This window comes from Alternaria arbusti (assembly GCF_024043155.1).
Source record: "Alternaria arbusti strain BMP 1465 chromosome Unknown scaffold_17, whole genome shotgun sequence".
In the NCBI taxonomy this organism is placed as follows: Eukaryota; Fungi; Ascomycota; class Dothideomycetes; order Pleosporales; family Pleosporaceae; genus Alternaria; species Alternaria arbusti.
The window spans coordinates 344,593-367,159 of record NW_026249957.1 but is presented as its reverse complement, the minus strand read 5'-3'; the positions used below and the strand labels follow the sequence as shown (position 1 = coordinate 367,159).

Here is a 22,567-nt window from a genome sequence, read left to right as displayed (position 1 = left end):
GCGCGTGAAGAATGGCCAAAAGGGAGTCCCAGATTGGAATAGACCCTGTCGTCGAGTGCCTGAAAGCGCACATTGGCCTTCAAACAAGTCAGGTACGCAGGCCACCACCGGACATCCAGTATGACGTTCCTACCCCAGAACAGCCGCGCCTTCCTCTTGGCGCTCAGTGCCTTCCTCACTGGCCGCCTTAGTCAGCCGTTCGTCGCTGCCCCTTGCGCGTGGTGGTACCTGCTGCGACATGTGGGTTCGCGCGTTATGCCTCGGCTCGAGGAAGCTGAAGGTGTGCCGGGACGCGCCCGAGTCAAGTAAAGTAATCACGAGCACGCTCTCTTCTCATCTTCTCCTGGCCAACTATCGCTAGACCTCACTACTTGCTTGTCCAGTATCCATAATCCGAGACCATGGCGACACTCATCCGCCCGCCGCCCATTGACCAGTCGCAATCCGAAATCGAAAATGTCCTCGAACTGACGCAACTGTCCGACATCGACCCTGACCTCTTCACCAACACGCGCCCACTATGGCATCCCCCGGGTGCGCGCGGCATCTTCGGCGGTGCTGCCATCGCCCAGACGCTCGCTGCAGCCCAGAAGACGGTTGACCCCGAGTTCACTGTGCATTCCATGCACTGCTACTTCGTGCTTGCCGGCAACTCAGAAATACCACTCATATACCACGTAGAGAGAGTACGATCAGGAAAGTCCTATGCGACAAGAACAGTGCAGGCGCGCCAACGGGGCAAGGTCATCTTCACGACAACTATGAGTTTCGTGCGCCAGAACAGTGGAGGAGCGAAGAAGGTCGAGCATGTGGTCCCAATGGCCGACGTGCCAGGCCCAGAGGAGGATTCGGACTCGGAGATGCATCCCAGCGGCCACAGTCCGTTCCAGAGCCAGAGACTGGCGACCGAGAATGGTGAGTGCTGTCACATGTCAACTGTCACAGCCCAGCCTAACCCCGTCCAGAGGACTCCGACAAACCTCACACCAAGAAGTGCCGCCAATGGGTGAAGGCGCGCGGTCGCATCTCCCCCGCTGGAGGCCACGAGGCCCACCTCTCCGCCATCGCCTACATGTCCGACAGCTACTTCATCGGCACCGTCGCGCGCGTCCACAAGCTCTGGCGCTATTCCTCACAACGCAAGAGTGCCGCTAAGTCCAGCATCGGCGAAGACGTGCTCAAGACACTGCTGGAGATGGACGATGCCGAGTTGAAGCGCCAGTCCGTTAGCGAGGCAGACATCAAGCGTATACAGCGCATCAAGAATGGTGAAGACCCAAAGAAGGTTGCGGATGATGTGCCAGAGATTGGCATGATGGTCAGTCTGGACCACACCATTTACTTCCACAACCCTCGTACCTTCAGGGCCGATGAATGGATCTTCACCGAGACAGAGACGCCCTGGGCTGGCGATGGTCGTGGCCTCGTCTTCCAGAGGATGTACACGAAAGATGGAACCCTTATCGCGACCTGCGTACAAGAGGTAAGACTTCCGCACTTCAGTCATACACTCAGCGATGCTAACCTGATCAGGGTCTTATTCGACTTAAGCAGAACGACAGCAAGTTGTGAAGACGCAGTCATGTTCCGGTCTTCTTATTTGCGTTCTCACCCACCCGCTTGCATAGACTTACATCCTTTATTGATAGATCAATTAGACCTGACCGAAGTTTCGACATCCAACTCGTTTCTCTCACGCGTTCGCATGAGTCTTCTTACTGACGCGGACCAAGCCGCTTCGCAGTTCACAGTAGTTCACGGTTGTGCCGTGCTTACGCTCACCCGCTCGATATTCACTTACCGACCAGTGCACATTTATACCCACGAATGAGTATTGAGATCACGATGACTGGATACGACCAACGAAAAAGGGTCCGATGATTCAGCTCGCGAGTGACCGTGACCCGTTGGTCTGAGAGAAGCAGAACAAAGAAACAGACCACAACATGTCAGTAGCTCCTGCCGCCGAACCCAGGAATGAGCGCCGTGGCTTCCCGTGGAACCTTCCGCCTTTCACCAAGCACGTGCGATGACCGGAAGCAACGGCTAGCTTGGCCTCGTTGACGCATACTTATGGTACATGGTCGCCGCTGCCTGCTCGACATTACGCTTCCCTCAGCTCTCACTCACAACGCAAGGTCGTCCTCACACACCCCACCTCCTACAACTCAATCATAGGACACATGCCACTCTCCTCGAAAGCATGACTACCGGCCCCGTGTTGCCTGTGCCGGAGCGAGCAAGCCGTAGGACTCATATACGATGTGGGTGGTGACTACAGAACTTAAGTAAGCATTGACTCCCCATGAGTCTTTACGTACGAGGCCATGGCTTTGGGCAAGTCGGAGGTAAGTATAAATCCTGGCGTTTCCGTGCAAAATGCACTTCTTCTCTACACGCAGTGTCTGGTGTATACCATCATCGTTTACAACAATTACGAGTAGCTACACACGGCTATCGCACAGCACAAAGAACCCTCTACTCACTTACTGAAGCACCGGAAGCTACCCTTGCCAGATCAACAAGATCTTGCCATGCCTGACGGTCGTGAACGCCAACCCTACCTCAGCAAAGGCTGGCGTAAGCAACTGGATTCCTACGAGAAAGGTCTCATACAAAGTACGAGCGAGTTCCCCCGTCACTGCTTCTACTTCTGCTGGCCCAACAAGGACTCTATAAACAGCGACGATTGGAAAGCCGGTCGTGTAGGTTATATTTGTGACCCGCAGTGGGCCCATGCCATCTACCCTTATATTTTCGACGGCGACTGGCACGGAGACGGTGCCTCACTACAGCCAATGGGAGAGAATACCAAGCAACTCCAAGCGCAACTGGCAGACGAAAGACCGAAATTCATCAAGAAGAATGGCCCACCGGTTGGTGGTGGCATGGCCAGGGAGTGGTCCGATAGCGTAAGGATATTGAGTTTCTGGGTGACAGGCGGCCCAGATGATAAAGGACCCAGGACAATTGATCCTATCGGACTTGACCCAGACGGTAAAATACAGCTCAAGCGTAAGGCCTGACATATGAAACATACGTGCCGCAACGCTGAATTAAAAGCAGTTCTCATCGCCGCCAAGATGTATGCGAAGAGAACAGCCTGGGACAAGACTGACTACAAGGGCAAGAACGTTACCCGAGAGGAGATCGGTCTCCCCAAGCCAGTGCAGGTTGTCAAGGGAACACCACCGGACGAGGTCAAGAAGATCGAGCTTCTCTTGGACTCATTGGCTGCAGGGCTGCCACAGCTCTCGGTTCATGGGCGGAGAACTTGGGTAGACCCGCCTTCGGCAGACCAAGAGAAAATCGACGATCTGGCAGCCTTCATACGGAGTGAAGTGTAGGTTGACAATGAGCAACACGCTCAAACTAGAACGGTGGTAATGATCCCGTTTGATTTCTGTATAAGGTCATAATCTCAAACTGTCACTACCGGAATATTACTCCTCAAATGGTTCCGCGTCAACGTTCATCAACCCAGGTATACACTCAGTCACGTCCGAATGATAATATGTGGGATATCATCGTAAGTAAGCAGGTCGGAGCAAAGCCTTCTCTCATTCAATCATTTATTCGTTCATAGCTCTTGTCGCATCCCCATCATCACCCTAATTCGTAAAATCCTTCTTCGGCGCCTCCCCATCCTCCTTCCCACTCCCATACTTCCTCACATGCTCCTTATTCGCCCCCTTATCCTGTTCAAACTCCTTCAACTCAGGCGCACTCATATGCTTAACCACATTATCCGCCTGCCACTTCTTAAAGCTAAACCCCACCCCCTCATGACTATAATCCTTATCATTCGCCTGATCCTTATGGTATTTAACCTGCATAAACTCCGTATCCCTCGTGTCCGGATCCAGACTCAGCGATACCAGGCCCGTGATGGTGGCCGTCTTTGGGATGAGTTTGAAGGTCCAGGACTGCTTGTTTTTGAATTGGATCATTTCGGAGTCTGAGCGGATTACTTGGTAGGATTCGTTGATGGAGGCGTTGAAGAGTTTGGGGAGCGCGAACCATTGGCCGGCCATTTTGTAGCGGTCGTTGGCGTAGACGAATTGGTCGTCGTAGACGCAGTCTGGGGTGTAGCGTTTTACGCGGGTGATGGTGGGTTGGCAGGAGTAGAGGGCGATGATCTGGGGGGTGAGGTGTTAGTCTTTTGTATGTAGGCAGATGTTGCAAGAGAGGTGGGCTTACGTCGTCGACTAAGGCCTGGCGTTGCGGGCTGAGCTTGATGCTCTTGCTTGGGTCGGGCTCGTAGTCTTCACTCGTAGCCGTCTGTCTGGGCTCGAACTGCTCGCCGGGCGCTTCGCTCGTCTTGGGGAAGCCTGAGTTTCCGCTGCTGACGATATCGCCGGTGGCCTGTCCGCTCGTTGAAGTCGACATCTCTGCTCTTTGCTGTCCTGCTGCGAGTCGAGGAGGTGGGTTGCTACCGCTTGGATTGGACTGCTGCTCTGCGTTCCAAAGCTGCACGGTAAGTGCTTTCTGAGGATGCTTGAGGGCGGGTTTACTGATGAAGTTCTTGAGATTGGTTGAGAGGAGCTTGGAGCGAGAGCCACTGGTTGCTGCAGGCATGGAGTTTGGGTTGTCGGAAGCTGAATCCATTGACGCGGTTGTGTACTATATACGTGTTGTCCTAGGTTGACGCGTGCATGCGTGAGCGTAAGATGACGACAGTGTTAATTGACAGCGGTGCTAGATGCGGGAGTCGATGATTCATGGACTCGAAGATCGGGAGATCTGAATGTTCACGCGCGCGTTTTGGTGTAAGAAAAGGATGGGGGGTGGGCGCCGTGACCTGCATCTTGATCTGGGCCCTAACATGGGATTTCAGGGCAGATTTGTGGAGAAGCGTTGCGTATGCCATGGGATTTGATGTGTCGAGGGGTGCGGGTAAGGCTGATCGGCATCTTTCGGGTGTTGCGGCATGACGTACGGTAAACTTCCTTTTCAGGCAACTTCGGATTGCTGTCGATGGCGGTGTTAGCGTGTATACGCGCGCTGACCCCCTGGAGCGATCAGCCTGATCCGGCCTACCAGCCTCGCAGCACCTGCGCGCTCCCTACGCGTCGAAAGAGTCAGAATGACAATAACGATGCGAGTCACCATCAACATGAAGTATACGGAAGCCACAAGCCATACAATGGAAAGCAGCGCGATTGATTCAACCAAACAAAAAAAAAGCGCGTCGCGCAAGTCAAGCACTCCAATGGTACCTTTCTCAGAAGCCGGTTAACCTCGTGATAGATTACTGCTACAGTTACATGAGCTATCTAGATTCCAATCAGAAGGCCACCGTCATTACTTTTCGTTCGATACATTACTCCAAACCATTCCGCGCAGTCGCGTATCGCAGGACACTGTAATAAATGCTTGCTGATAGGGCGCATACAAAATGCTCATGGCCAAGCCATGTGACGCATTCGCCATGACCGGGCCACGCCGCCGAAGAAGAGTAGTAAAGGTCATTAGTGATTACAAGAGAACGTCGTAATGCGTTGCCCGTCTATCCTCCGTGTGCCCGTGTCGTCGTTGTGTGGGGGATTAAAAGGGGGTTGGGTGAAGTCTTGCGATGAAGGAGAGTAAGAAAAGCGAAAAGTGTGCTTTTGTACATCTTGTACAAAGTGTGGTAAGAGTCGACCGCTCAGACGAAGTAAGCGAGAGCGGCAGCACCGGCCATGAAGGCAGCGAGGGGCTTGGTGGAGCTAGCAGCGCCAGTGTACTCGGGGTAGCCAGGGGAGGTAGCGGACGAGGCGTGGTAAATGGATGATGAGGCGGTACCGACGGGTGTGGAGGCGTGGGAGGAGGCAGGGGGAACAACGACAGTGGTAGTCTCCTCAGCAGGAGGAGGAGGGGCGTATCCGGAGGAAGACGCCTCGGGGACGACGGGAGTGGAAGTCTCCGGGATGGGGACAGACTCAGTGATAACAGGAGGGGGAGGGGCGTATCCGGACGAAGACGCCTCGGGGACGACGGGAGTGGAAGTCTCAGGGATGGGGAAAGACTCGGTGATAACGGGAGGGACGGGCACGGATGAGGTGACGACGGGAGGGACCACAGGGTAGGTGGAAACCGCTGGGATGGGCACAGACTCCGTGATGACGGGAGGGACGACTGGGTAGGTGGAAGCCTCGGGTACGTAAGGAGTGGAGCTGGGAGGAATGACAACAGTCGAGGTGATGGTGACCTCAGTGGTGCTGGAGACCTCTGGCACGTAAGGCTTAGAGCTCGAGTATGGCACGTAGGGCTTGGAGCTCGAGAACGGCACGGTGATGGTCTCAGTCTCCGGGCAGGGAGAGCTGGAGCTCACGGGTGGTACGTAGATGGAGGTGGACGTAACGACCGGGGGAGTGTAGGTCGAAGTCACAACCGGAGGAGTGTAGGTCGACGTAACGACTGGGGGAGTGTAGATTGACGTCTTAACGGGGGGAGTGTAGGTGGAGGATGGCACAACAGGTGTGCTTGACTCCGGGCACGGGGTGCTGGAACTCGCGGGTGGGGTGTAGATGGAAGTGGACGTAACGACTGGCGGCGTGTAGGTCGAAGTCACAACCGGAGGAGTGTAGGTCGACGTCTTAACGGGGGGAGTGTAGGTGGAGGATGGCACAACAGGGGTGCTTGACTCCGGGCAAGGCGTGCTGGAGGAGACATGGGGGACGCTTGAAGACTCATGAACCGGGTAGCTGGAGGTGACGACAGGTGGGACGTAAGTCGAAGAGGTCACAACCGGAGGCATGCTGCTGCTCTCTTCTTCGCAAGGAGTGCTGGATGCCTCGTAGGGCTTGCTCACGGAGGGAGAGGCACCGTATCCGGACTATATGCTGTTAGAGTTGAACGCTTCAACAGCTGAGGGTACTTGTGTTAACATACAGAGGAAGGCACAGCGTAGCCGCCGCTGCTGGAGGCGCCGTAGCCGCCACCGTAGGGGGCAGCGTAGACAGCGCCCACGAGGGCCATCGTTGCCAAGGAGTATCTCATCTTGTTCTGACGAGAGGTGTCGGAAGTATTAGGGAGTAAAGAGTATTACTAGGTGATGGGTGCGAAGCGAAAGTAACAGAGCAACCGTAACGAAAGAGCTGCTGTGTTGAAGATCGAAGACTTGATGAAGCTTGAGAGGCACGATAGATGAGACCGAGGAGGAATGTGAACCTAATATACTCATTAGGGGAGGCGGGATCTTCACACCCTACCAGCCTTCTGCTCTGCCCTACCCATGGGAAAGCCACAACAGGGTCGCATCCACGCACGACGGTTGAGGGGCTCCGAAGTCGTTCCCCACATTCATCCGGACGTTTTTAGTTCCAAATCACCTCAAGTCGATCATGTTCGTAGTCTCGGCCATACCACGGGACGAGGCTCTCTCGGTATGGCAGGCGTCTCTAAGAACGTTTGCTGGCCAAGTTTACCCTAGCAACCGGCTGCGAAAGATCGCTAGTCAGCGAGCGACTTACCTCAATTGTAGCTGCATGTATAAGGCTACCAGGATAGTCGGTGGTTAGGAGAACACGACGCCCTGCCTTCTCATGCATGCTGACTTGGTGACCGTTTTGGTAGCCGCAGAGGTTGGAACTTACAGCTGTATTCCAGCCACCCCACAAACCGATGGTGAGTGGCAGTGACATAACGTTGTCCTAACATGGCATAAGTCTTCAGCCGCACCAATGAAACGCCATCGAACCGTTTTCCTGTATTCAATGTGTCACCGGGTAACACGAGGGTCATTCTGTGAGTCCGAAATCCAAACAGCCAGGTATATTTGCGCGGACTGCAGGGCCGCTAAGACATCGTGGGCTTTGGTCTGTCGTGAACACGAGCTGTGCACCAACATAATGGGACTTCGGCTGACGGCGGTCTCAGTGGAAGCTTGGAAGATTGTCTATACTACTGTCCTAGCATGACAGCGATAAACAAGCTTCCTTGGGCGTATTGTTGAGAAACTGTACAATGTTGCGACCCTGCACTGTAGCAAGGATTATCTTACATCATCCCGGGAATTGCGCGTGTATTGGGACGCGCTGACCAAACTTTCCACCTCTTTGCACGCGACAGAACTGTAGTAATGAGAGTTGTGCATGGCGCGGACTCTCCTCCGTTTGTTTGCTGTCCTTGGGCGCATGGCCGGTCTCAATCAATAGCTTTGAGCGTTTGAACCGGCCACTGTCAGGAGCTAAGACGGTGGCTTGCAGGCGTGTTTATTGAAAATCCAGGGTGTTTCCATATCGTGAACTTTTCGGCGCATTGCAATTGGCGGACTCATTGGAGGCTGGTAGTGTCCCAGCCAGACTGCTGTAACGTTCGCATGCCTCGCTACCCCGCGTTGCCCCGATCGGTGGGCAATCGCAGTAAGAATCAGAGTTTTCCTGACTGTCGTTGTACGACCGGCTGCGCGTCAGCTTACGGCAGCTGTAGATAGTTCCTGCAGCAGCTGCCGCCGCCGTTCGGAAAGTAATTAGCTGATTGCGACTGGCCCCAACCTAGCAAGGACGCTCAGCCGTATCGTGCATCGCAGTCAGATTTGGGTTCCAGACGACCGTTGTTGTGGTGTTCGGGCGAGCAAGAGCTGCCGCGCACACCTGCAGTTTAGCTACCCGGCGCTTCGTACAAGCGTCCGCGAACGCGTAAAGGTTCAGCGGCAGGCTCCACCCTGCATACGCGCGAGGCAGTAAAACCTTCACCAATATCACTAGGTCATGTCTTGGCCCACCAGCAGATCGCGGCCTTAGTCCGGCTCAGTCCGAAGCTCGGCTTGCGATCAGGAAATAGAGGTCTCTTAACAGCGCAAAACTTGCAGAGGGTTGCCCTGGCGATCAAGCCCGAACTGCGGCGTAACGAAGCACCATGCATAACGACTTGTTCAGTATGATGTCAGTATGGGGGTTCGTCGCATGCTCTTCATAAGCCGAGCTCGATGGGGTCTGATGCCTTCCACGTTCGGGGTTCCCTGTACCGTCGTGGCGGCACCTCAACATCCGTCAGATGTCGCAGTGCTTGCTCAGTGATGAAAAGTTCTTCGAGCACAGAAATTCCGGCCCTGCACATCCGCTACGAATCGCGCAAAGGTATGTGTTGTATTGGTGTCACCAGAGTGTTGTGTCGCAGATCAATCGGTCGTATCTGACGGTAATATCCTTGTGTATTGAGGCCGGGAGCAGACGCGCTGTCATTTCCATGAAGACACTGTGCGCCAGCCACGCGTAAAAAAGCAGGCTCGTTGCAACGCGACTAATCGTCGTCATCGCTTTCTGATCCACTATCCCAGCCTTCATCGTATTCTTCCGCGAGGACTTGTAAGCCGTTGCATAGCGCTTCCTTTTCTTCAATGCCGCCCATTCGCTTGACGATCTGCTCGACTGCTCGGATCTGATCAGCGACAGTGGTACTTGTCGTCAGCCCCGTATGTACAGCAAGCTTAGTGGAGTGACCGGACCCTACGTCCAGCATCGAACGAGGAAAGCTGTCAAGCAAAGGAAATAGTAGCGGTGCAGCAAATCTGAAACGCGTCAGCCTGAATTCCTCGTTATGCGCCCAGTTTGCAAGCACTGATAATACGGTATACGCATCGATGGTGATGAAGTGACACATACCTTTGCACTGCTGGTCCATTATCGAACCTGTCATGAGGATCACGTTCGTTATCTTCAGACAGGGCCCACTCTCCACGATAAGCCTCCGCGCGCCCAAAAACGTGTTCTTTCTTTCCTTTCCTGGTAGCTGTTCTGTAATCGCGAGTGAAGGTATCAATGTCGAAATGGCTTAGTCGATCGTCGCCCTCACTTGTCTGCCTTGATGTCATGGAACCGACCTTTTCCGCTTTCTCGGCTTCATCGAAAGCCTTATCTGACAGTACCTCCGGATCTGCAGCACTCATCTCGAGCTTCGCTATACGTCGTTTCCCGGTACTGTTGATAGTGTTTTCCAAGTCCTGAAGCGTTCCGCGTCCGCCCAAAGACGCTCTCAAACGTGACGATATGGTCATGCTTTCCAGACCCATGACCTGTAAAGCTGCAACATGCCAGGGAGAAGTTGCATCTAACGATAGATAGCCCGGTAGTTTAGCAGGGCTGTTCGACATCGGTACGTACACCGACGACTGTTCTCCAAGTATTTGAAGAGATCGCGCAGAATTCGCGACTTGTTGTATGCGTCTTTCCTGCTTTATGTTAGTCTGTAATTCCTCCAGAACCCTGATATGAACGTACTCGAGGGGTCGATGAGTTGGCACCATGGTCACCTAGGCCCCATGTCCAAATGCTCATCTTGCCGTACTCGTCTCTGAGCCTTTCGAGCCATCCCGAGGCCCAACCGCCCCAGGCGTCATCAACACCCGTGAAGATCTGGAGCCCTTGAATGCCATCACATTCTTCGACAAACGGTCGTAAATCTCTGTCAACCAGATCTACTTCCCTTTCAAGCTTCTCGAAAAGCTCCATCCCTACGTCCCAGCTCTCAAAGGGCATAAGCTTGTCGTTGACGTCAAACTCGGACAGCTGAACAATGGACTTTGGATGGTAATAGACACGGCTATAATCTGACCAGTATCTGACAGACGACGTACTGAGCGGAGGAGGCTGCAGGCCGGCATCGAGGTGCTCTTGATAGGTGGATTGTGGGATAGTCTCTGTTGCGCGCTGTACAATAGGCTTCGATGGCCAGACACCGTTCTGATCTAATATGCTTCTGTCGTCTTCGGCCTCGTACAGGGCATTGATCTTTCTCATGCTACCAAAAGCACCTTTGAGATCGTATATGAGCGTTCTTGGCGTGAAAGTATCGGACCCATCTGGAGCAACACCCGGCCTAAACAATATGTCATGATTCACAGGTGACTCTGGCTCGGGCGGGTATGTGAAGTAGGACTCCTGCGAAAATATTAGATGAGGCGGCGGGACGCTAAAAACTCGCGACTGACTTGTGTGTTCCAGAAGTGAGTGCCCAGGTAGTTGCTCTGCTTGCCGAACTGTAAAGTCACGATTTCGTGCATGGCGACGAATGAGTAGTAGTGTGTTCAAGGGAACGGATACATATACGATGCCTTGGTGTTGATGTAAGAGCGAGAGATGAGTTGACTGGCGATGGTGCAGACGGAGATAAACGGTGATTGGTGAGATCAAGCTCTGTCATTTGCCCCGCACGTGCACACGCGATGAGGAAAGAGCGATACCCCACCGCAACGTCCCAATCCACAACCTATTATCATGAGACTCGTTTTCTTTTGGCTATATCATGCCTTGGAGGTGCACACCGTGTTCCAAATTAACATAGCATAAAAAGTGTTGTGATGGTATCCTCGGTATGCTATGGATGTTAGGTGCGATAATGAAAGGGCCATGTCTTGATGAATCTTTCCGTAGAGTCCATGAGGTCTACGAGGTCTGCAGGCCGATCATTCTAGATGCTATTGAGAGCAAATCGCTCGCTGAGCTGGATGACCATGACCAGGGAGGGCGCAAAGTACTGGCGGTAGCTAAACCCTGGAAGCTCCTGCTAATCACAGAGCGGTTCGAACATTCAGACACAGAACTATCAGAGAACTCATTAGCGGACATGATGAGGCGGGCAAAAGATCGGGTTTAGGGTGATTTACACATAGCCCATTCGGAGTGTATAGTATGAAGGTACGCCTACCAGAGATCGAAAGGCGCTCTCTCATCAATCACGAATGTATCAGGTAGACCCATGCACACTCTCCACCCATGTTCATCACATCGTTCCCTCTTCGCTCGCCAAATCGTGCTCTCGTTATATAACCGAGCAGGTGGTAACGACGCTCAGCTGGAACTTGGTATCGTGTCACGAGTATGCCTGCGCGCTTGCAAAACGATCGTGTACTACGGCTGCGAGTGCGGTCTGCGAGATGATCAATATCCCGGCTACATTTAGTGCTCGGTCTTCAGAGAAAGCTTGGACGATAAGCCCTCTACCGTCCACTTGTCTGGCACGTAGCATCCATCAGGCAGTTGCTCGACTGTAGTCCATGCCATGCTCTATGACAAGCCAGCGGCAACTGTGTACTACAGGAGCACTTACAGCGGCGCGTCGCTACTCTAGCATGAGCGGAGACCATGACCAAACGGCAGGTCGTCTCCACGGTAGTGCGTACCCTGTGCAGGAGAGCAAGCTCCTCAAGCCTATAGCGACAGTGGCTGTTCAACGCGCCTAGCCGAAGCATCGACCCACAAGACCAGCGACATGGCTTTTTATATGCCCCGAGACCTGTTCTAGGCGGGTTGCGCTGGCCAGCCTGCGCGGAAGTTGACATCCTCGTCCAGCTGCACTGTCGGCTGCCGAACCGACACAAGCTTCCCGCATGTTATACCCCATGTATGGTTGTAGACCCGCCATTGCGGTTGCTGTTATCACAGGGTGAATCTTGCGGTGTCCACCCGATATCGCGACGTATCAGAGGCTGTGTCCTGTTCGTGACAGGTCGTTTCGACATTGGTGTTCAGCGCGACGCGTCTTCGCGCACTGTAGACGCGAGCGAGATGTGCCATCGGTAGTCACGGCGAGCTGGACAATTTCTCTAAAGGTTCGGCGTCCAATAGCGAGGTCGGTTCGTCTGTTTATCGTACGTCATTCGGCGGTGTGGAGGGGGGTTTGATGTCCTTTGATGTCCTTTGCTGGTGTGCCTGCCCGAAGTACCTTTCTTTCGCGCTAGCCCAGTCGTTAGCGCGACAGGTATCCCGCTCCAGGTCGTTTGCATCTCCATCACTCGTCTCATACACGAGCACATTCAGCCTATCACAATATTGACTCACATCCGGCACCACTGCAATGTCTCAATTCCCCTGGCGGTCAGGCCTGAACGGCTGCCTTAACGCGTCCGATGGCGCCCCTCTCTTGGCACTCAGATCGCCCGTCACCCATTGTTTGTAGTGACTAAACCCAACCTCGCGGGCACCCGTTATTGCAATGACGAAATTCAAACTTATGGTCACTCTCCATCCTAATTGACTCAACCTCCTGCTCCTGTGTTACTCAATTCGATCCTGGCACGCCTGATCACTGCCACTCTCGTACTCTGGTCTAGTCACCTCCATTCTCTGGTCTTGACGAATCGCTCACGAGTTCAGCAAGTCTTGAATGAGAATATTACAGATTCAATAACTGACGTTCTCGACACATCACTCTAATCGAAATCACTCACCCCGTATCAGCCGCCAGCCGACATACCTCCATTCGCACCTCGCCACAAACCGTACTATGGTATCAGACAGCAAGCCGAGTTCCCATTTCACCGGAACAAACAACAAGGCTAACACATTCCCTGTACATCATGAGGCCTTGACAAGACTTCGCGAGGTCCTTCCCGATAACCTTTGGCCGGAGGTACGCCCAGCACTCTCAGAAGACGTATCGTTCGGCAAAGCAGAGCTTCAACCCGGGAGGGTACTGATCGGCCACGTCTACTCGGAAAAAGATCCGGGACACGATACTGCGGAAGAACGCGCCTTATGGGCACATCTCTGGAAGATCGATTGCAGAGGAGGTGCTGTACTCAGTTTTTACTACAATACCCAAGAGGAGCTCCGAATTGGCGAGCCGAAGTTCCGCAAGGTCGCATTCCAGAAATGGTGTTGCATGATCGCTACAGACCAGTCACCTGTGGGCTCTTCTGGTGGCGAATGGGAGAGGCGCCTCAAGACAGTCGTAAAGATTGCTCTCCTTGGGAGTGGATACTTGAACCCAAAAGATTATACTTTTCCAGACCTGGCCACAATTATCAGTGTCATCAACAAGCGCAAGCCTACCCACCAGGCCAGTTCTTCTTCAATGCGAAACGCCAATGGCAAGCGTCCGTCCGAGGAAGACGACCTAGAGACATTCGTCGAACAGATCATGGCACCTGACTCTGAAGACGACTATCTGGATGGAGATAACGAGGAAGATGCGTCTCTGACAGAACCTAGCAGTATCGCTCACGCGCGTTCTGCAAAGAAGTCTGGTATGCAACCATCGCATATACAAGAACTGCAGGAAGCATTTCCACCTACAGTCTGGCCACGTGTCGAGGTCTGCAATGAAAACGTCGGCAAGATCTACCCCGGAAAAGTCTTCCTTGGATCTTTGCCATCTGCAAAATCGCCGAGCGGTTCACCACAGGAAGTGTGGGCAAGGGTCAAAGGGAAAGCGTCCGCCAAAAGGTCTGGACACATTCTGTGCTACTGGAACAACGGCCGAACGGCAAACTTGAGGGATGGAGATCTTGTTAGTAGGATAGATTTCGACAAACCTTTTCGATATCTTGGAGATCCTGAAGCACGCGAAACGAAGATTCACACACGCGATCCCTGGCGGGCTTTGGTAGCCGTTTGTGTACGGGCAGCGCTCGTGCACGCGGGACTAGTTGACGGAGACGAGCTCTCAATCCAGACAAAACCAGCACGAGTCGCAGAGATCATCCGTCAACACCGGGAGAAGCTTGACACCAGCACCGCAAAACCCGCTGATGTGGAAGCTTCGGGCGATGTCATTGCTTCATCCAGCATTGGTATTCTTGCCAGTGCTCCGATCACCCCGATTGCAGACATGAGGCCCAAAAAGCGTCGTATGGACTCTGGTCACGAAGCTGGTGATGATGCTGGAGATTCAATCTCATTGGCCACGACACCAGCCCCAAGAGGATTCTCAACCGTAAGCTCAGTAAGTCACTAAACACCTTGTGCTACCCTTCTAACCCTCGATCAGATATCCCCGTCGATACAGTTCCTCAGGAGGGCTCGTGAGACTGGGCCAGGGTCATCATCTTACGAGCTCGCCGCGTCCAAGAAGAAATGTGCAAGTCTCGAAGCCGAAGCCGAGCGACAAAGGACGGAAAACGAACGGCTTCAGGCAACCTGCAAAGAGAATACTGTTAGCGCAGCAACTTTGCGAAGTGAGTTGGCCGCCGCCCGTGAGAAGATAGCGAAGCTGGAGCGAGATGGCGCCGAGCTACAAACGGAGACGAACAGTCTCAAAAAGTTGAAGCAAGCGCATGTCAAACATGCTCAGCACATTCTACTCGAAGTCATGGCTTTCGACATTGGTGAACGAGATGGCATCGATCCAGACACGGCAACACGAGATGCTCAGCGCCAGTACGTCGAGACCTACGGTATCGAAGTTGAAGGCGGAGCGCTGAGCGATATGGCTTGAGTGTGTCGAGAATTTTCGACAACTCAGCGATCTTGAAGAAGCTGCTCTCATTTGGTTCTTGCTTACTATGAGCAAAAGTTGCGGTCCTTGTAAGCGCTTCCGCTGTTAGTCAGGCTCTATGTGCCTATAAATGACACAGCCGATGCTATAAATGCAGCCTCTGTGGCACAATTAGCAGGCGGTGGAGTTACCTGTATGTTATTTTCCTTCTCGGTTTGCTTTCCAAAAGTGTGCATTTACTACTTCCTCTCTATCCACTATTAGGACAGCACTTGGCTGAGCCTCTTTAGAGTGCCTCAGAACTGAGCAGGATGTGTCTAGTCATCTGTATAGCCGAAAAACATTCTTTCGGTATAATTCGCGCATTGCAGTGAATACATTTCTCGTTTGTTATGATCTCATAGGTAATCCGACGACGCTAGCCGCGTTAGTGACGCAGTGCGCCCTCTTTCGTCTTCTACAACTTGCACTGTATCGAGACTGCGCTATCAATCTGATCACGCACAAGCATACCATATATACAGTCGCGACAACAAAGAGTCGGCTCTGTAGCGCTATATCTGTTCAAGTAGATTGTTACAGCCTAGAGGCCAGGTAAGTCCCGTGTTTTCTAAAACGCAAAACAACACCCCAACAGGTTCAAGTACTCTGTAAACCACAGAGACAGGCGGAACCCTAAGGATGTAACGCGATAGCAGTTACTAACTACTACATAGAGCAACGTGCCCCTATGGCGCCCACCATTCAAGAGGTTCGCAGACTAGTGCATCGCGACATACAGTGTCTGCTGATAGAGGCTAACAACTACAACAGCCCACTAAAGATGTACGCATCAACAAAGCAATACTCAAAGACCAGCAAAACAAGCACCCGGCCGTGCTCGCGAAGCTACGCAACGCCATCCCAATCGACTGCTATCCCACGGTGGAAGCCTCACAACAGGACATATACTATGGACGTCCGTTCTACCCCGGTAAAGTCCTCCTCGGTACAAACGATGGTAGTCGCGTGTGGGGCTATCTGCGCCGGATAATGAGTAATCACAAGACGACGATGGAAGTACACTACGAGGACAACCGCGGCGGCGACAATACGGATCATACACCATTTGCGCAGTCTCAGTTCGTACCATGGTGTCGCCTTGTCGCAGATGATGCGTGTCCTCTTGGTACTGCAGCTTGGGAGGAGCGATTGAAGATAGTGATCAAGATCGTGATGTTGGAGGCTGGCTACTCGGAAGCCACGGTCTCTGGTATACCCGCCGATCTACTCACATCGATACGGAAGAATGTCGAGAAGGGTCTGAACAACGTATCGCAAGCAGCTAGGCCAAGTATACGATCGTCGGCGGGCGCAATAGCAGCTCCCGCTGCATCGGCTTCCGCCCCCGGCCACACTGCAGAGGCCAAGGACAGTATCGCACTTGATGTGTCGAAGCCTCGACCGCAGAAGAATACAGCGACACACTACATCAAGGTATTAAAAGACCTCATCCCCGCCGAACATTGGTTCCAGACGCGTCCCATAACGGCCCATGAAGAGCGAGCAATCACCTTGTTAGATCCCAACAGCAGAGAACACTTCGCCTTATTCCCTGGTAAAGTCCTCCTAGGTCATCTCCGTGACGCCGAAAACACACCAGTATGGGCAGCGTTCCGTCATCCCAAACCCACTGCCAAAATACAGACACTGTCGGGACCGTGGCGCATGTGCTTTTTCAATGGTAGCCTGTTCGAGGTCCAACTGCCTGAAACACTAGACGGCGCCATTGATTTCGCGCCTGCGTTCCAGCTACTCACTGAGAGTAAAGACAACGTCGGTACACGCAAAATCTGGTTTGCTAGAATCAGCACGTGCGCACGTGTTGCGCTCATCGACGCTGGACTCCAAGACGACGAGGGCTTTCAGACTCGAGTAGACGCACGACCTAAAGAGCTGGCGGCAGTGATCAAGAAGGCGTGGGCGCGACTACGACGGACACTCCAAGCAGGTGGGCGGGAAGAGGCTTTGCCGACGCGATACCGCCAGTACCGTACAGCGGACGCTTCTGCTGTAGACGCTATAGCGCATGGCCAAACACAAGCGCCTACCGTCACCCAATCCAGAAATGACGAACAGCAAGCAACGTCGCCCAGAGAAGATCTCATCCAAGACCTTATCGAGATATCCGAAGACGAAGACGACATCATGGAATCGGGCTACCAGCTCCGCGCATCCAGCCCATGGCCCACGTTCCCGAAGCGCGAACTCTTCACCCCAGCGCCCACCTCTTCCGCCATGAACAAGAAACAAAAGATCGCTCCGTCCAACCGCACTTCGTTGCTTGACTTCATCAACCTGACTACTGCCATCGACACCCCGGATACCGCTGCGCTCGAGGAACAGGTCCGCACGTTGACTGAAGCCAAGACATCTCTCGAAAACACTGTTGGTGATATGAAAGCACAGATCAGCGACTACAAGACGAAGAGCCATGAGTTGCAGGTGTTCAAGGCTAAGCATGTTGAGCACTGCCAACCTGTGATGCTCAAGTTGCTGACGCAGAGGAACATGAGGAACGGGATTAGTGAGGTGGATGCAGAAAGGGATGCGAAGACGGAGTATACTCAGGTCTACGGTATTGCGATTGTGGAGGACATTGGAGGAGATTGAGAAGCGTACTGTTGACTGTATGGATGTAAAGGGTTTGGATTGATGTCATGGGAAGGTAATATTTTGTTCACAGAGGTCTCAGCTTAGAACCCACCAAGACCATCGTCGCTGTCTTCGTAGTCATAAGACCAGTTATGATCAGCGTCTCTTTCCACCCGTTCTTCTTTACTACCCGTCAACTCCTTCCACTCCCGTTCCTCCACCGCCTTCCCCAGCCCAATAGATAACTGCAAATCCTCGTCCTCACCCTCAAGTGCATGGTAGCTCCACACATAGTCCACATCCGAAATACAATGTGGTTCATTCACGGCGCCAACGCGGCACTTTACTTTCATTAGCTCGACTGCGACGACTGAACCTTCTTCGCCAGAGGAAGCCATGTTAGATGCCGAGTCTACCCGTCGGAAGGGTAGTTGGACTTGTTGTATTTGCGGGGTTTCCGTAGCCTCGGTTATGGGCTCGTGTGACACGGTCGCACGCTTGTGGCTTGGGGGTTTGGAAGTTTGGAGGCCGGTGACGAAGTAGATTGGCTTGTTTTGTTGCGATAGCTTGCGGAGGAAGTCTCGTGTGCTGGTGTCGTTGCGTAAGGTGTCGAAGAGTTGTGATGGTTCGGTGACGCTGACGTGCAATGTAGATGTAGTGTCCTCTTGTTTTGAGCGGGTCACCTTCTGTGTAAACTCTGAAGATACTGAAGGCTTGATGGAGTCGCAGGCGGCGCTTAAAGGGTTGGTAGTGATCTGCCCGAGCGTGATGGATGTTGATGGCGGTGGTTCTGGGAGGTGTAGGATCGACATTTTCGAGACGGATTTGTGTGAGAATTGCGGCTAAGCTGGGTATGTTGAGCTAATGGGAAAGAGTGTAGGTGAGGCCAAGATGAGAAGATGTAGGACAGTCAAATACGAGCGCTGGCTAGGACCAGCGGTGAAGTTATATTGTGACGATGTGGACTTGGCCCAGTCTTGAATCGCACCATGACATAACTGCTGATGCTGATGCGTTAGCATAACGTCTCTGCGCTCGTTGCTAGTTCATTGTGACGTCTGTCATTCGTTGTCGCTCTGTCGTCGGTCGTACGGGAAGGGATGATCATTCGGCGCGAGAGTGTAGCTCGGCTAACAAAGGGCTACGAGGCCCAGTCTTTGCTCCACCAAGGGTTAAGTTACTCAATTGGCGAACAAAGCCCGCAAACTTGCGATTGGGTTACTAAGAAGCAGCCGGGGTGGTCTGATGGAGATCGGCTGACTTGTTCCTGAGTGCGATCCGACCTCGGGCTCGGAAGGCTAGATTGCATGCATCAGCGGGAGGACGCGGAGCCGCATGCTAAGATTTTCCATAGATCTTTGAAGACAGTTTCGCGAGAAGCTGCATAGCCATTGAAATTTTCGTGAAGAGATATCACACGGAGCCTAATATGCCGTGGGTATCTCGTAAGATGAGAGAGTCCACATCTTGCGTGCAACCTTCCGGAACCAGAAGAACAACAGCTATCGCACTGGCGAAAGCGCTCGCGTGCCAATATACGACGATAACAAAGGATAGAGATAGAGATTGCTGATAACGAAAGTGTGCTATAGTGAGCCGCTGCCTCGGGATGGTTTGCAAAGGATGAGGGGTGATTCGTCATGTGAAGAGCTGACTAAGGACGAAACGTGGCGTCGTGGCGCGTGGGCGTGGGCTGGCGTGACGCGATCGACATGACACGCTCTTGGACGTGACATTTGCCCTTGGTAATATATGCGTCGCGCTTGCCGTCATTGCACCGTTGTCGCCTACAATAGACCGTCGCTCGTCCGTCCTTGATATCGAGATGAAGCTGGGTCGGATGACTGGGATGGTCGGCCATGAATGTCGCTGCTTTCGGCAGCGGGCGGAAAGCTGACACTGCCACACTGCGGGAGGAGCATGTACCGTAAACATGACAACGCCAACTTTCGGGCCACTTTTGCAGCCCATACACCTACCAATTCCTACGGCTAGCCTACCATGGCAGAGACATCTATAGCCCCTACCCACCACCAGCGTCGACAAAGTGCTCTCGCCGACATACAATTCGCCTCTATCGTCGACGATGACCTCACACCCTCCGAAGACGAGTCGCCGGAGGAAAGCGCGTTCGGGCTCGAAACAGCACAGTCAGCAATTGGAGTCAGCATAGGAAAGCAGCAGACGCGTCTGACTTCGCCGAAAACGCCGGCTGCGGAAAAGGCTGCTGCCCTAGAGGACACGGAAGACGGAGCCTTTTTCGAGGGCTGGCAGGAAGCTACCGATGCCACACCGGAACTGAGAAAGACGACACCGCGTCCAGAACCGAGCAAAGATGTTCAGAAAGCTGACGTGAGGCCGAAGCCCACGCACACATCGAGCAATGACGACCGCGAGCGGCAATCCGACCCTCGAGCGCGACTCCCTTCGCCATGGCGAGCAGGTCCGAAGACATTCCACAAGGAGAAGGCGGGCGACCATCGAGCTATACTCCGCGAGACCCTACAGATCGGAAGACGGCGGGCATCCTCGAGCGGCTCCATGGGGGACACGATGCGCAAATACATGCCCTTCACCCTGCCCACGTCCATCACCAAATCCTACAAAGACATGCACTTTTCGCTCCCGAGCTTGTCAGCACTTTCGCTCGATACAGAGAAGCCACGCACCTCTGACAGGCGGAGGAGAGATACCTTCGCCAGTAGTGGACCAGCCCGAGACATACCACAGCAGGATGGCGCCAGCCACTCCACACCCAAAGAGTCGAGGAGCGCATCGAGGAGCCTCGTACAGGTGCCACAGCATCCCAATACCGCTCCGATACCCCAGCGCGAATTCAGCGACGAGAGCACCGATACCCTTCAACAGTCCCCTAAGATATCGAGCGACCGACCGGCGCCTAAGTTACGGCGGTCCAATTCCGAGGGCTCTTTGCTCGTATATCGCACAAGGTCTTTTGCGTCTTCGCTCGGCGACGACACGCGCTTCGAGAGTGTACAAGAGCAGGTCAACAGTAGGCTGAAGGCCCTCAGAGACAGCTGGCAAGACTCCAATTTCAAGCTGCCAAGCCCTTCGTTCCCAAACTTCAACCTATCGTCCAGCAGCGAAATATTCAGAACCCGCAATGCCAGTATAGCGTCTAGACTCCGCGAAACCGACAATGTTCGCGCAACCGAGCCTGCATCGGCAGCACGTCGCGACTCGATAAGGAAGAAGCGCCTGCCATCAAAGGGTGGGGATAGCGACTTTGAGCCGTATCCATACTTTACTCAAGCTTTGCAAGAGCTTGAAGGGGACCTGGTCGTGTTGGGAGGCTACCGAGGTTCCATCTTGCGCTCAGCAGAACCGCCCCATCGACAGCTCTGGGTGCCCATAAAAGTCGGGTTGAACCTACGCAAGGTAGACTTGGAGGTACCTTTGGACCCAGATGCGGATGAGCGCATGGAGGAGAGCATTATACCCAGCGGCATGCTGACCCATATCGGCCCCGTCGATATAGCCAAGCGCCTGTTCAAGCGTCTGAATGCATGCGATAATGTCAAGGATGGTAAACTCAGGGTCCACAACTACGGCTATGACTGGCGGCTCTCTCCGCACTTCCTCAGTCGACGGATGATACAATTCTTAGAGTCGCTGCCCTGTAACCAGCCAGGCGTCCCTCCAGAAAAGCGTGGCGCCGTTATCGTCGCACACTCATTAGGCGGCTTGATCACGCGTCATGCTATCAACCAGCGTCCTGATCTAGTAGCCGGTGTTGTATATGCCGGTGTGCCTCAACGCTGCGTGAATATCCTCGGTCCATTCCGCAACGGCGACGACGTCCTCTTCTCCTCACGCGTGCTAACAGCACAAGTAAACTTTAGCATTCGAACATCGTACGCTCTTCTGCCTCTCGATGGAAAGTGCTTCATCAACAAGCGTACGAAAGAAGAGTATCCCGTAGACTTCTTCGACGTCAATACCTGGAAAGAACACCGCCTCTCTCCATGCATAGCAGCACCTCTGCCCCGCCCCGAACAACCCAAAGACAGCAACTTCAGCGTTAGTGGCCTGATGAACGCCGTCTCCTCATCACTCCCAACCTTCTCCACTCGCAAAAGCAGCACCGCGAAAGACGCAGCCGACGTAGCTCGTAACGCCGCGAACAACGTCACAGAAGGAAGCGCCGAACAAGCTGGCATGGGACCACAGATGGGCCACGAACACAACATCGAGACCTCCAAAGAGCCGAACCCAGCAACCGATGTCACGATTCCTTACGACAAAGCCGTGGAATACCTCGCACGAACCCTCGCTGAAGTCAAAGCCTTCAAACAAGAACTCGACCACCGCCCTGAACACACAACGTCAAACGCATACCCGCCCATTGCACTCATCTATGGCAAGTCTACACCAACGGTATATGGCGCAAAGGTAGAAAGCAAAGAAGCTATCAAACGCGCAGACGTGTATGACGAGCTTGCCTTTGCGAGCGGCGACGGTGTGGTACTCGCTCGTGCGGCCATGGTGCCTACTGGGTATAGTGTAGTTCGGGGCGGTGTCGTCTCCAGCGACCGGGGTCACGTCACGCTTCTCGGTGATTTGGAAGCTGTAGGGCGGTGTCTTTGTGCTGTTATTCATGCTAGGCGGAACGGCGTTGGGATGGGGGCTGGGGCGCGGTGAGATTGTAGAGGCGCCTACACATTTTTACCTAGAGTCAATGAGATTAGATCAACTTCATGGACATAGTGCTTCGTCTCTTGTTATGTGTGGATTTGTCCTTGTGCTTCGAGGCGATATCTCTGTGCTATGTAAA

General features: G+C 53.5%; 9 protein-coding genes across 9 annotated transcripts; 5 read left to right on the top strand and 4 right to left on the bottom strand.

Moving 5' to 3' along the window:
• Positions 1 to 401: 401 nt before the first annotated feature.
• Positions 402 to 1,572, top strand: J4E86_009491 (uncharacterized protein; the record flags this gene model as incomplete). Its single annotated transcript, XM_051449996.1, has 3 exons — positions 402 to 915; positions 966 to 1,483; positions 1,534 to 1,572. 3 exons carry the CDS (start codon positions 402 to 404, stop codon positions 1,570 to 1,572), a joined length of 1,071 nt encoding a protein of 356 aa, XP_051298841.1.
• A 755-nt stretch (positions 1,573 to 2,327) lies between these two features.
• On the top strand, positions 2,328 to 3,347 carry J4E86_009490 (uncharacterized protein; the record flags this gene model as incomplete). The annotated part of the gene is made up of 3 exons (XM_051449995.1): positions 2,328 to 2,348; positions 2,496 to 3,015; positions 3,067 to 3,347. The coding sequence occupies 3 exons, from the start codon at positions 2,328 to 2,330 to the stop codon at positions 3,345 to 3,347; spliced, it is 822 nt and encodes a 273-aa protein (XP_051298840.1).
• A 264-nt stretch (positions 3,348 to 3,611) lies between these two features.
• On the bottom strand, positions 3,612 to 4,608 carry J4E86_009489 (uncharacterized protein; the record flags this gene model as incomplete). Its single annotated transcript, XM_051449994.1, has 2 exons — positions 3,612 to 4,139; positions 4,201 to 4,608. The coding sequence occupies 2 exons, from the start codon at positions 4,606 to 4,608 to the stop codon at positions 3,612 to 3,614; spliced, it is 936 nt and encodes a 311-aa protein (XP_051298839.1).
• A 1,039-nt stretch (positions 4,609 to 5,647) lies between these two features.
• On the bottom strand, positions 5,648 to 6,960 carry J4E86_009488 (uncharacterized protein; the record flags this gene model as incomplete). Its single annotated transcript, XM_051449993.1, has 2 exons — positions 5,648 to 6,817; positions 6,874 to 6,960. 2 exons carry the CDS (start codon positions 6,958 to 6,960, stop codon positions 5,648 to 5,650), a joined length of 1,257 nt encoding a protein of 418 aa, XP_051298838.1.
• Positions 6,961 to 9,225: 2,265 nt separating this feature from the next.
• DML1 (mtDNA inheritance, partitioning of the mitochondrial organelle) lies at positions 9,226 to 10,984 on the bottom strand (the record flags this gene model as incomplete). The annotated part of the gene is made up of 4 exons (XM_051449992.1): positions 9,226 to 9,382; positions 9,588 to 10,153; positions 10,203 to 10,862; positions 10,913 to 10,984. 4 exons carry the CDS (start codon positions 10,982 to 10,984, stop codon positions 9,226 to 9,228), a joined length of 1,455 nt encoding a protein of 484 aa, XP_051298837.1.
• A 2,222-nt stretch (positions 10,985 to 13,206) lies between these two features.
• J4E86_009486 (uncharacterized protein) lies at positions 13,207 to 15,138 on the top strand (the record flags this gene model as incomplete). The annotated part of the gene is made up of 2 exons (XM_051449991.1): positions 13,207 to 14,646; positions 14,692 to 15,138. The coding sequence occupies 2 exons, from the start codon at positions 13,207 to 13,209 to the stop codon at positions 15,136 to 15,138; spliced, it is 1,887 nt and encodes a 628-aa protein (XP_051298836.1).
• A 730-nt stretch (positions 15,139 to 15,868) lies between these two features.
• J4E86_009485 (uncharacterized protein) lies at positions 15,869 to 17,790 on the top strand (the record flags this gene model as incomplete). Its single annotated transcript, XM_051449990.1, has 2 exons — positions 15,869 to 15,889; positions 15,952 to 17,790. The coding sequence occupies 2 exons, from the start codon at positions 15,869 to 15,871 to the stop codon at positions 17,788 to 17,790; spliced, it is 1,860 nt and encodes a 619-aa protein (XP_051298835.1).
• An 83-nt stretch (positions 17,791 to 17,873) lies between these two features.
• J4E86_009484 (uncharacterized protein) lies at positions 17,874 to 18,584 on the bottom strand (the record flags this gene model as incomplete). Its single annotated transcript, XM_051449989.1, has 1 exon — positions 17,874 to 18,584. The coding sequence occupies one exon, from the start codon at positions 18,582 to 18,584 to the stop codon at positions 17,874 to 17,876; it is 711 nt and encodes a 236-aa protein (XP_051298834.1).
• Positions 18,585 to 19,773: 1,189 nt separating this feature from the next.
• On the top strand, positions 19,774 to 22,434 carry J4E86_009483 (uncharacterized protein; the record flags this gene model as incomplete). The annotated part of the gene is made up of 1 exon (XM_051449988.1): positions 19,774 to 22,434. One exon carries the CDS (start codon positions 19,774 to 19,776, stop codon positions 22,432 to 22,434), a length of 2,661 nt encoding a protein of 886 aa, XP_051298833.1.
• Positions 22,435 to 22,567: the final 133 nt, after the last annotated feature.